Source organism: Carex rostrata, chromosome 26, assembly GCF_964058835.1.
Source record: "Carex rostrata chromosome 26, lpCarRost1.2, whole genome shotgun sequence".
Taxonomy (NCBI): Eukaryota; Viridiplantae; Streptophyta; class Magnoliopsida; order Poales; family Cyperaceae; genus Carex; species Carex rostrata.
The window spans coordinates 6,017,899-6,030,669 of NC_135943.1; the positions used below are offsets into that span (position 1 = coordinate 6,017,899).

The 12,771-nt window shown below is 33.1% G+C and overlaps 2 protein-coding genes across 6 annotated transcripts; one reads left to right on the plus strand and one right to left on the minus strand.

Moving 5' to 3' along the window:
- Positions 1–3,849: 3,849 nt before the first annotated feature.
- FIP37 (FKBP12 interacting protein 37) lies at positions 3,850–8,825 on the plus strand. 3 transcript variants are annotated; one of them, XM_078292712.1, is made up of 14 exons: positions 3,850–4,075; positions 4,181–4,226; positions 4,861–4,922; positions 5,175–5,239; positions 5,343–5,379; positions 5,552–5,639; positions 5,735–5,799; positions 5,895–5,972; positions 6,103–6,150; positions 6,242–6,295; positions 6,416–6,577; positions 7,917–7,986; positions 8,188–8,243; positions 8,338–8,825. In XM_078292712.1, the coding sequence occupies exons 1-14, from the start codon at positions 4,049–4,051 to the stop codon at positions 8,509–8,511; spliced, it is 1,032 nt and encodes a 343-aa protein (XP_078148838.1). In that variant the 5' UTR covers positions 3,850–4,048; the 3' UTR covers positions 8,512–8,825. The 3 variants fall into 3 exon arrangements, with proteins under 3 accessions (XP_078148838.1, XP_078148840.1, XP_078148841.1); XM_078292714.1 differs by lacking the exon at positions 4,181–4,226 and having other exon boundaries at positions 3,961–4,075; XM_078292715.1 differs by lacking the exons at positions 3,850–4,075; positions 4,181–4,226 and adding an exon at positions 4,293–4,315.
- Positions 8,826–9,203: 378 nt separating this feature from the next.
- On the minus strand, positions 9,204–11,795 carry LOC144544536 (Thioredoxin superfamily protein). Of its 3 annotated transcripts, none has more exons than XM_078293061.1 (7): positions 11,752–11,795; positions 10,825–10,914; positions 10,620–10,739; positions 10,422–10,500; positions 10,076–10,162; positions 9,917–9,979; positions 9,204–9,528 (listed from the first exon to the last, which is right to left on the minus strand). In XM_078293061.1, exons 2-7 carry the CDS (start codon positions 10,878–10,880, stop codon positions 9,451–9,453), a joined length of 483 nt encoding a protein of 160 aa, XP_078149187.1. In that variant the 5' UTR covers positions 10,881–10,914; positions 11,752–11,795; the 3' UTR covers positions 9,204–9,450. The 3 variants fall into 3 exon arrangements, with proteins under 3 accessions (XP_078149187.1, XP_078149185.1, XP_078149186.1); XM_078293059.1 differs by having other exon boundaries at positions 10,825–10,926; positions 11,752–11,791; XM_078293060.1 differs by lacking the exon at positions 11,752–11,795 and adding an exon at positions 11,550–11,676 and having other exon boundaries at positions 10,825–10,926.
- Between the last annotated feature and the right edge of the window lie 976 nt (positions 11,796–12,771).

The window sequence follows — 12,771 nt, forward strand, 5'->3', positions numbered from 1 at the left end:
TGTAGACTAAATTGATTCAGAGAATATAATGTTGAAACTATATTCATATTCATATTCATATTTGATTTAAAAAAAAATAGAATATAGATATTTAAATCAAAATTAAAATTCAAACTATATCTGCACTGGTGAGAATACGCATGGAACAATAATTTATCGTTGAATTTGAATACAGATACAGCAAAAAAATTGAGAGGTGTAATATTTGTACTTCTAGTAAATGTTTAAGTATAGTATTTAAATTTAAATTTGAGTATACTATTTAATTATAAATATTTAAGCATTTTAGAATTACGATATTAGAATTTAAATTTATAAAATTGATAACAAATTGCATATATTATTTGATATTATATTTGAAATTATATAAAATATTATAGCCTTTCAACAAATATATATACATCTTGGATTTGAGATGGACAAATAAAAATTTGAATAATTTGGATTTCCGCATCTTTCCAAAAGTCTAACAATATTTTATTTTTACTTGTATCTGTATTTAATATATCTTTTAAAGTTTTAAGCCTTAAATCATTATTACAAACATTGAATTTGAATTATGCGACCTCTTAGCATATAATAATGCGCTCTCTCTCTAACTACTAGACATGATATGATTTCATCTAATATTATAAGTATTCGCACAAATACATATACAAATATTTATGCAAATAAAGACAATTCTTTTTCACAGATAATAACCTTTCTATCTAAAATCCTAATTAAATTTGTTTCCACCTAACAACTAGTATTTGATCTAGTGGTAAAGGCATATGGTGTGAGAGGTAATGTGTTCGAAATCCGATTGAAAAAAATCCTTTGTTATAATAACAAAGGTATTAAATAATTTGATAGCTTGAGCTCCAATTTTTATTAAAAAAAAAAAAAAATTGTTTCCACCTTTCATAAAAATTTACCAAACCCCATCATTTATGAATCAAAAGGCTACGGCTGCAGAGCTCATCATATGTAGATTAGAAATGCACTTTTTTTTTTGAGAGAGAGAACTTTGAGGTAGCCTTAATTACCATCATAAATTGAGGTAGCCTTCTGACCCAAGGAAACATTTTATTTTTTCACATTTGTAGCAATTATTATGTTGGTCTATGTGACCATGTGAGGTCATATGAAAACCCAATCCACCTTTTGATTGGTGGAGAATCCTACATAGCAAATAGGAACCAATATTAAATCATTGGCAAGATATATATATATAGCTCTAGAATAGCAGTTATGTATGTGCAGCTCCAAAAGTTTGGTCCAGGATTGGATTAGTTAGGTGGCAACTGGTAAAATTTATGATCAGTAACCTAATTTTGGATTCTATCCAAATTGGTAATGGGATATTATTATTGTTTCATTTAAAATTGGAATTAATATTAGAAGTGGATTCGTTCAACCTTTTCTTTTTTTAAACAAGAATAAGAGAAACACAAAACATAAGGATCCAAGTTTCAATTGCAATCTAATTTTTTGTTTTTGTTTTTGTTTTCTTGACTGTGGGCCCGTAGGCATCCATGTGAATTTTCATATTTGTTATATGATTTAGAAGCTGTGGTGAATCTAATAAGAATACAACAAAACTAGAGAGCATAGTCACAAGATTCGCGAATTAAATATGAATAATTTGTTTTTTTGGTGATGTTGAACCGAACGTTGAATTATTCGGTTGACCGAATTAAACCCGAATAATTCGCAAATTTTATGAATTATACGAATTATTCGCGAATTTTTCCAGAAACTTTCCTAGAATATTTTTTTTTGCTCTTTTGTAGAACTGAGATCTCTAATCCGGATAACTTCGAATCAATCTCGAATTATACCTGAATTATTCTCGAATCACGAATTTTTGACCTCGCCAAACCGAACCCGAATAATTCATTTGTGAATGCTAGAGAGAGACCACATTCCTGCATATATAGGCACAGCATACAAATGTGGTCAAATTGTAAATTAGCCCATCTTTTTTATCAAATTGTTGGAGGTGAAAGGCAGATAGGAACAGGAGGCATGTGGGCTGAATTTGCAGAGGCAATGAACAGAACCCACCTTTTAACACACCATCACGCGCACTAACTTAGAGGGACCATTTTTTGTGGGTTGGCCGTTAGGCATTGCTACCCCATAAGAACCAGGAAGAAGCTACTGTTTTAATTTTATGTAGGTAGCTACTACAAAAAAGTGAAATGATGGATATACATGTTGTTATTATCATGGTCAACACATTTTAAGGAATCCCAACATGAACAGTAAATCCATGATAACATGATGCTAGCTAGATATTTGGAATTAATTTGGAAAAGAAAAAATATTATGGAGATTACAAATGCTTCATGTCTTTCATGTCTCGTTGTGCCTCATACACTTTATGTACTTGGAGACCAATTTTTTTATATTTTTTAGATAGGTACAAAATCATTATTTTAAGATCGTTTAATTAATCATGACCAAGAGATAATAAAGGAAAAAAATATATATAACGTGACGTGAGTAACATGCTGTGATTTTACATGACGTGACTAAATTGGTAGGGGACAATTATGTCAAGCGTGGTCGTGCCGTGATCACACGTGACGTGACTAATCACATTTAAATATTGTTTTTAAACTTTAAGTTAGTTTAAAAAACAATAATAAACAAAAAGTAAGAAATTATTACAAAATAAATTATAATGTTGAACAAATTAGTCATGTAATGTGTCATATGATGTGACGTGACCGGATCAATTTGCATGACATGATGTGACATAACTAAGATGGTAGAGAACAATCATGTCACATAAATAGTCACACCACACAATACACAAATCACGTCACATAATCAACACACGTAACGTAACATGACATGACATCACTAATAACAGCATTACTAATTTCCTTCCCTACAAGAGACCATGAACCCTTATTTTCATTAGGCATTTCAAAATCCTCCCATATACTATGAGTCTATGACTCACTTCTCTTCCCTGTACAACCCAAAAAAAAAAAAAAAAAAACTACTTTGACGGTGTTTGACAAATAATTGGGATCATCCATCCATCCCACACCAAATTTTTGATGCCATATCTGAAAAATTTTTTCCTATAAAAGCCGACAGTCAAATCTGGTAAAACCCAAAAGTATCCTCGAACCATTCACTGATCATTTTTTTTTTTTCAAAAAAAAAAAAAAAAGTTGGTTCAACTCTTGTCCATATCTTAGACACCATCTCTTTAGAGGGGCAGTAAGGTATATTGGACCACCCCCCAATGGCCCATGTAAAATTGTAAAGCAAACCCAATTCTACACTAACCCTTACCCTGCTAATGACCAGCATCCAACAACAGTACAACACCCACAGACAATTCTGAAAGACAAACAGAATTAACCCTAATCGTACAACACAACCCATGACCCATCAACCATATATCTCTCAAGAGTTCTTAAGTTGTAGTCAAACAGTAATACAAATGCTAATTCCAAAACAGTTGCTTTCTGTAATCATACAATTGACCTTACAACATATGCTATTATTATTATTATTTTATTTTTTATTTTTACCAAGAAAGAAAGACAGTACCTTGAACAAAAAGAAAATATTTTCTGAGCTAGACTTTATACCGTTCACGATATCAAATGGCATCAAAAATAGGCCCAACCCAAAATTTCATATAATAATCCACTCGAATTTGGGCCTTTTTGTTGGGTCCAAATTAATATCTAAAGTATAAGAAAAGCCCATTAGAGAAGGCCCATATTATCCTGAATTGGTCTTTGATTCGCTGAAGAAAATTGAAAATTGACTTCAAGATTCGTGTGTAGTGCTTCAATATTCGTGCAGATCAAGCCGGTGCAAAGCGGATCGTCTGCGTCGCACCTGTCCTTTTCCAATTGTTTTAGGGTTTCTGGCTAGAGCTTGGAAATATAGTTTAGTTTCTACTGTTCTTCTCCTTTTCAAGAATTCGAAAGAGCTCGTCTATGCTCTAGTTCTTCGTTTTGTTTTGCATAGGAGTGGCACTGGTATTTTGCGAAGGAAAGTTCAAGTGCTGCCTCCTGATTAGATCCGAGCAATGTCGTCTTCTCCTCGGCTTGACGATGTAATAATCCCTTTCTTGTTTTTAAATTTTGCTGTTTTGCTCGTATCAAATTTATTACTAAATAAATTATTGTATTGTTATTATTTTTTTTTTTGGGGGGAACAGGAAGATGTTTTTGGCAGTGATTTACCTGGAGGTGCCAGGCGAACAGGTTATATTCTGTTCAATTTTCATTTCTTGGCACCCTTTCTAGTTTATTAAAGTAAATACAAAGATAAAAGCAGCATCATAAACTGCAAGGTAATCAAAATGGTATATTATTTTTTATGCCATTAAGATTTAGTGTTGTTGCTTATATGTCAATCACTTAATGCTAATGTATTCTGTATTTGTAAACAGCACCAATCATCTTTTAGAATGAAAATTATGTCAACTGAAAAATTGCCAAGTTGCCCTTGGATTTTCGTACTGCTTAATTTAGTTTTTACTTGTTTAGTTTTGTTTCTATTGTAGCTTAATCTCTTATTTCCTTCAATTTCATTTTACATCACCTCAAGTAATACAATATGGTGTCACTAATTTGTCAAAATAATGTACCTTTTCATTGTGATGTTCCATTCCATAAACCAAAGCTACCTATTATTATAGCAAATGGCTTTAGAAATGCTTATACTGATATGTTAAAAAATGTTGGGGTTATATTCATATAGACTTAAATCATGGGTCCGATTTCTGAAGTTCTATCATTATATATTGCATACAATACTGACTAATGTTCTTTGACACTTTACATAGAGTTCTTATTTGATGTCGTGTGATTATTTTATTTTTATTGGACTTTGTAGGTGGAAAAAGGGGCTTTGGAGATATAGATGATGAGGAGGATGATATGTTTGGTTCTAAGAAGGTATGGCTTCCTCTTATATTTTGGATGATTGTTTTAGATTGGTTCAAATCATACAACTCAAATTGTGTAATTAAAACCACTGACTATGCTATGAAACCCAAATCAGAGGTAACTTTTGTATCAATTTACTTCAAACCTTGCTTTATAAACCTGCAAGATGCTGAAATGTGATCAAACCCACAGTAAGGAACACCTTTATTGTTCCTAATTTTGCTAATTGAAAAGAGAATTGATTTTTACTAATTAACACAGGGAAAGGCAAATGCCGAGGAAGGTCCTGGTGTGGCCACTGGCATGATCCTGTCTCTACGTGAAAGGTTCCTTCGAACTTTTGTCATAATCTCTAATAATTAATCAATGGTTTATTACTTGAAATATTTTGTAATTTGTGTTTAATCATTGCCCTTCCTTTTGTTTTAGTCTGCAGAACTGCAAGGAGAGTCTTGAGAAATGCCAGGTAAAAACTTTTTTTTAAAAAAAAATTCTCTCTTTCTTTGTTTTGACAATTAGCATTTGGCTTTTCAATTGAAGGAAAAGGAGTGGTACTTAATTGTTTTTTTACATGATTCATTACTCTTTTTCTAATAAACCATTAACTGTTTGTAATGACAAGTTTCAATCCTGTGCAGGAAGAGCTGCAAGGGGCAAAATCTGAAATTCACAAGTGGCATTCTGCATTTGACTTCAGTCCTGCTACGCCTTCTGGTGCCACCCCAGGTTTGCACTTGAACTTGAAAATAAGTTTGCCAAATTATAAAATGTTTAGATTACCAGTAAGTGTTCTTTAATTTATATTCTTGGTAATATGATAGAGCCGGGATTGGTGTTAGCATATGTACAAAACCTCAAGTCATCTGAGGAGTCCTTGAAGGAGCAGGTTAGTTTTACTTCACACTTGAAGCATGAATGGAATTAGCTGATTGCTGTCAATTTGGTTAGATTTTAGTTCTTATTTATTGGTTTACATGACAGCTAGAGAAAGCAAAGAAAAGGGAAGCGGCATTTATAGTCACATTTGCCAAGAAAGAGCAGGAAATTGCTGAACTTAAGGTTATTTTCTTTTCGTTGTAGAAACATTTTTATATTTCTATTGTACCTCTATATTTTTTTATCTTCTAATTTTTTCTGCAATTTCACATGGCCTCATTATTATTTTCTGAAATTTATTTTGTACTTCTAGTCAGCGGTGCGTGATTTGAAGACACAACTGAGGCCTCCTTCAATGCAGGTACCTTTTAGTATTCTTGTTTAAATCAATTAATTAATTGCTATTGTAGACGTGCATCTGTTACATGTTGTTTTTGCAATGGATTGAATAGACAAGGAGGTTGCTGCTTGACCCAGCAATTCATGAAGAGTTTACACGCTTGAAGGTAATTCTACTTTTGCTCATTGACTTGTCATTTGGACAAATAGCTCTTTTCTTTTGTCTCCTTTCCTTTGTTGTGTTTTTTTTTTTTCCTTTTAGTTTTTAATTTTTAATTTTCGAACAGACGCTGGTAGAAGAAAAGGAGAAAAAAATAAAGGAGCTGCAGGATAATGTAGCGGCTGTAAATTTCACGGCATCAAGCAAGCTTGGCAAGATGCTGATGGCCAAGTGCCGCACTCTTCAAGCTGAGAATGAAGAAATTGGTGAAATGGCCTCTGAAGGAAAAGTGCGCTTTCTCTTTCTATGCTTTTGGCTTTCTAGTTCTCTCTTTTTCTTGTTTTATATGTCAAAGAGTGTAGATGCCTATGTATATGTAAATTATAATACAAGATTATGTGCCAATAGTCTCTTGCAATATCAATAGATTGCAGAAAATAGAGGTGCCAAACAGGTTAGGTTAGTTTTTGGATCTTTCATCATTTCTTTATTCTAGTTTTCAGGTTTTATTTTACTGGTCAAATCTTTTGTGGGCTGATTGGATTAGGGTCTGTTTTGGGTTTAAGTAGGTTGGGTATAATTCTTGTATCGGGTGAGCTTGTGCCAGTATCCCTAAGTGGTTAAAAAAACCCTAAGATAAGACCACTTTGTATTTGCTCTTATATACAAAAGAGCCCTAATCTATTTATTTGGAAAAGAACCCCAAACTAGTTAAAGAAAGTTAATATTGCCCTTGCACACGCTTTGCTTTAAACAACTCTGGTATTGATGCAGAGTAAAAATATAATGTATTTTTCATTTTGTTGATGTATCGATCTCGTCTGATTGGTACTAATTGGATATTGTATGATTTTCTGTTATATGAAAATCGGTGGCTAAGCCACTTCTTTCAAAAATAAAAAATATAATGTATTTCCAATTGGAAGAATGCTGTCCTCATCTTGTAAGTATCCTTATTGATAAGAAAAAATACAAAATGGTCCTTAAGAGTGCCACATTTTACCCGTTTTGGTCCCTAAAGTTTCGTAGTTCCCTTGTCGGGACATTCTTTAAAGAAATGGATAGAATTTCGTATTGTCGTGTCGGTGTCGGCTTTGATGATATAAACACTAACAGCAGCATCCGTGTCATCATACAATTACATGATGTTTTTTTAAATATATCAACAATAGGAGTAATTTGGTACCAAGTAGAAAATTATAGGGACCGATATAGAATTTCTGGAACTTGAAGGACCAAATGGAGAAAGAGTAACTCTTTATGGACTATCCGTGCAATACGCTAATTTACTCTGCTGATAACTGCTTTTCTTCAGCAATATTGGGTTGCTTTTGCAAATACTGGAAACTGTAGGGGCACTTTGGAATTTCTTGAAAATTTTGGAACTTTCTATTGCAGATATCTGTATTACATTGTTCCATCAATCCAAATTAAATATAGCATATGCTATTTTTAATCAATTGATGATGTTCATGTGAAGTTGATTTTTATTGTAGTTGTGTATACGAGTATTAAACTAAATGTATTGTGCTAATTTTGAAAAACATAATTGTTGCAAAGATTTCTAATGGTTCATCGTCTGTTTGACAATCAAATTGTCCACTAATGAGTGAAGTGCTGACATACAGATTCATGAACTGGCAATGAAGATTGCTATGCTTAAATCCCAAAACACTGAACTGAGGAACCAATTTGACTGTAAGTTTAATATTACTTTCCTGCCTTTTTCTTTTACCTTCTATCAACAGAAACAATCTTTTTGGAACATTATATCTGAATTGTAATAAAAGAAACTGGTGTTGTACTATTGAAATATTTTTCTTAGATTTGGTTTAGCACGGGAACTGAGAAAAATATGTAAGTTCTATAATTTTGTTAATTATTTTTTTAAATTTACAGCATTGTACAAGCACATGGATTTGCTGAGCAATGATGTGGAGAGATCTAATGATATGGTATTACCAATGTTTCTTGTACATTCTTTGTTTAAAAAACAAATTCAATTTGTCATCTGTTTAATAAATAATAATGATTGTCTTCTTGTCAAAGGTGTATATGATGCAAGAGAAGCTAGCAGCTAAGGACTATGAGATAAATAGGCTCAAGCAATTGCTTGTGCAGAAAGAAGGGATGGACTTTGAAGAAAGAGATGAACCAGGAGAGGATGAAAAAGGCGATAACATTGATTCCGCTGCTGCTGATTTGGTGCAAGCTGAGGCTTAATTCTACTTTTTCCCTACATTTTTTTCTTGAGAACTAATATAGATATTAGAAACAGGCCAAATGTTTCGTCTCTGAGCCGCATTTTCTGTTTTAGGTCCTGTTTTGTATGCTTTAAAGGAAGTTTCAGCGGATTAATTTTGCTCTTATTTTATTGATTTATTGTTGTGCATTTGTTTGAAGACAATTTTTGGAAAGCCCATTAAATCAAACATGGATTATGTATATTCTTTGTGAACAATTTCAGGCTTATAGGTATAACATGGAGTTGATTGAGATGGGTTATTAATAATATCCATGAGTTAAAAAAATAAAAATGGAAGCTGGAAAGGTCTTAGTATTGAATTTGATTTGCTACAGACGCCAATCTCTTTGTACCACACTTTGTTGCTTACAGTGAAAATATGTCCATTCTGATGGGGATTCAGTTCTTGAATATTACGAGATGTATTCCGAGCTCAATTTTTTTCTTCCATTATTGTGAATTCAGTTGAATGAAAAATTCCTGAGATGGATTACGAGCTTGAGTTTATATGTATTTAATAAAGTTTTCTTTGGCGTGATTTTTATCTTCAAACTTTTTGGAGCTACAATACTCTAGTAGATGAAAGACAAAGTTGGTACATAGTTTTTGCAACTATTACATAGCTTATTATAGTTCAATTTGCAACTATTACATAGTTTTTCTGGGAAGCTGGATTTGCAACCGTGAATACGTTTTTGTATTTCAAAAACTGCCCTAAGAAGTAAGAACCACTCAGAGGAAAGAACAATACTTGCATTTACAGTAAATAATTCACAAAGGATAGAACAAAGAAAAAAAAATCTGGTTAAAGAGCAAAATACAATACATGGATCATCAAGTACTAAATTCCAGACCAATGACCACAGAGAGAATGGTTGAAACTATCAACACATTGTGCTACTGCTATATTCAATGCCTCAGTTGGTCTCAGGAAACTTCAAATTGTGCTTCTTGAAATATTCTCGAAAGCCATATACACTCTGATCATAGTTGAACTGCAAGGGAATCAATAAAACAAGGAATTAATTGAGATAACTAAACAGGAACAAATTATTTATCAGCATCCAATTTCAGTTTTCTTTTTTTCTTTTACTGTTCAACTCGGGATCCAAATGAACCAGTTGGAACCAATCCATGCATAGCACAAAACCACTTTTCTTTTTCTGTTTGCTTAGTAGATTAGGGAAGAATTGAGCATCTGAGCGGCAATTAAACATAGGTTCTAAATTGTTATTAATCAAGCTCCTTTTTCTCCTTTCACTAGGCAATAAGAGTTAGGGTTAAAAACTCAGGATTCTTCGAACTTCAAGCAACTTGAGTATTAATTGTTACAAACTCAAATAGTATTTTGATATTTTACTAATGAAAGAAAGAGGAACTTACAGGTAACACCTTGACTGAGTATTTAGTAATATTAGGATCCACAGCTTTTCCCTGATTCTTTGTCTGATCAAACATAATGCACAATTATGGAAAAAATATGGATATACTAAGGCTATAAGCATATTGTAGGAAATAAAACCGTACAAAAAGTTAAGCTACCTGCTCAGGACTGGTAAACACCTCAATGAAGGGGTACTCATTTCTTGACCTTGATATGCAAAATCCAGGATATTTTGGGCACTCTACCTGTCATCATAAAATCCAAAAGAAGTCAGTTTCAGATATCAGTAAACAATATCAAAATCCTTTAAGACAAAATAAATTACATAAGAAAAATATAATTGAAGAGACCTCGTTATATCTGATTACTCAGATAAAAACTTTTCCAGGGCACTCCTTCAGCCTTTTAAAATATATAACTTAAAAAGACTTCAATAAAAGTACAACAAATATCAAGAATCCCAAGTATCTCAAAAAAGAATAACAAAAAAAGGAGCAAATTTACGCGAACAAACTTAATGTCAGGGTAAAATGTGGCAGCAGCTTCCTCCAGCACACTGTCAAGATGTTTCGTGTACGTGCACCTACAAAATACATTTTATCATATACAATTTTCATAACTTCTTTTACTCCATGTGAAGCTCTTAAACATTTTCTCCTTTTCAGGAGATAAAGAAATAACAAAGAGTAAAGAAAGCTATACTTGATAGTAAATGCAACAACAACAGGACGGCCTTCGTGTAGAAGTTGAACGAACTGGCGCTCTGACGTGAAGGGAATTATGCGAGATGGCCCCAAATCCTTTGGATATCCAGTGTAGTACCTAACATAATATTTGATACATTTACTCTGCACATCACATATTTGTTAAGTATCAAAAAAATTGAAGAACTAAAAAAGAAGTGCACCTGCAAGTGGACCTGAGATGTGAAAGCATCTGATCAAGAAATGAATGCTCTGCCATTATCAAAACAGACGCCTCTTCCTCAAATCCTTGACTATAAGTGTTCCTATTGTTCAAAACTTTATTAGATGGGAAAAAAGGATCAATTCATCCAATCTAGACATTGACCCACTAGCAAGTATAAGTTTGCTTGTTTTTGTGTGAGAGAGATCTGCAAATTGATGTCATAATCAGCGACATTGAAATAGTCTCCATTATATACTCATACAGGACCTAAGATAACCCGGTCAGTGTTTAGTTCACCCAATGTGGTTTGTCTAAAGAATTAAATAAGGTTCAGAGTTCAGACATTAGCAAGTGTACCTGCTCAGTGATCAGTGCAGAAACATTAGCAAGTATTACTAAATAAGGTTCAGACAGGATTATGGAAGCATATCAGAAATTAAAAGAAGCTAGTTTAGAGGGGGTAAACTCGTGTAGTTTCTACACAACCTGTCCCAAGCTAGAAAAAGGAGGAGGGTTCGTGACAGGCTTGGCGAGCCAGCGGTAAAAAAAAACAGCTTCTTTATGGAAATGAAACCCTCACGAATTGGGTAGGAGTAGTACTAGGATGGGTGACCTCCTGAGAAGTCCCTGTGTTGTTGATTCCGGTTGGGTTTCATTTCTAGCCTACCCCAACTTGTTTGGGAATAAAGGCTTTGAAGAAGAAGAAGTTTAGAGGGTTTAGACCTGACTCAGGCATTTCATCGAACACCTTAGGTACATACTTTCAGTGTTATTAATCTTATCATTCAGGACTAAACTCCTCAGAGGCACTAATAGACATGCCTGTCCATGAGTGCGAAGTGTGTGTGCGCGCACACACTCGCGTAATTATGTGTGTAAGTGGGGAGGTTGGATTGAGAGAAGAAAGTGAATAGTAGGGGCTGACCTGATCTGACCTGTGCAGTTCTTGAAGAACAAAATGAGAGAGAGGACTCAGAGAAGAGCCTAATAGATGTACTGTATTGGGTTGATTTATTGGGCCTTGAAAGTATTTATTGGGCCTTCCAAGTTTATGCACTTTATAAATGATGAGAGGCTGTTTCCATTTACTGGTAAGCGGAAGCAAAGAGAAGATTGTCAGATACAAACTGGTTTGAATTAATTTCAAATCGAATCTATTTCGAATCGAATTTTTTTCAAATTTTTTTCGAATTAAACTCGAATCGAATCACAAACTACGAATTTTTTGTGCACCCCTACAAGAAGTCAATAAATATTAAATAATTAATTAAGCTTGATCAATTTCTTGGTTTTTATTTATTTTTAAATCAATAACTCACAACACTCGATCTTTAAATAAGTGCTATTAACATCTCTTTTTCAATGTTCTAAATAGCCTATAGCGCATCTATAGCGGTTTCGGACCTAAAAAACTAAGCTACGAAGTAAAACTGCACTAATCAAGCTACGGCCACTATAGCGGTAATAACGGTCTGCCTTAGCGGGTGGCACATAGCAGCAATAGCGGTCCGCTATGCTACACGGGCTTATTATTATTATTTGGCAATTTAAATGAGTTTTTTAACGTCCAAACCGAAATTAAATTATATGGGCTTTTTTTTATTTAAGAAGCTATATCAATAAATTTGAATATTGTGTGTTGGTCTAGCTATATCAATTAAATTATTTGTATTATGCATTGTGTGTTGGGCTCTCCAGAAATTAAAACAATATCTAGTCTCTGAGATAATATTATAATTTCTTAATCAATTTGATATATTTTTTTCTATGGGACATGTACTTTAGATAATATTTATTATTAGTAGAAATATAAAATATAATTTTTGAAAAGGAAAAAATACTTTGTATAATAACTTCGTTATAGTTGCGATATTCGCTAATTTTTTTTTTTGCTATGATCCTATAAATGCTATTTAGAACCTTTATCCTTTCTGATTATTTTTTT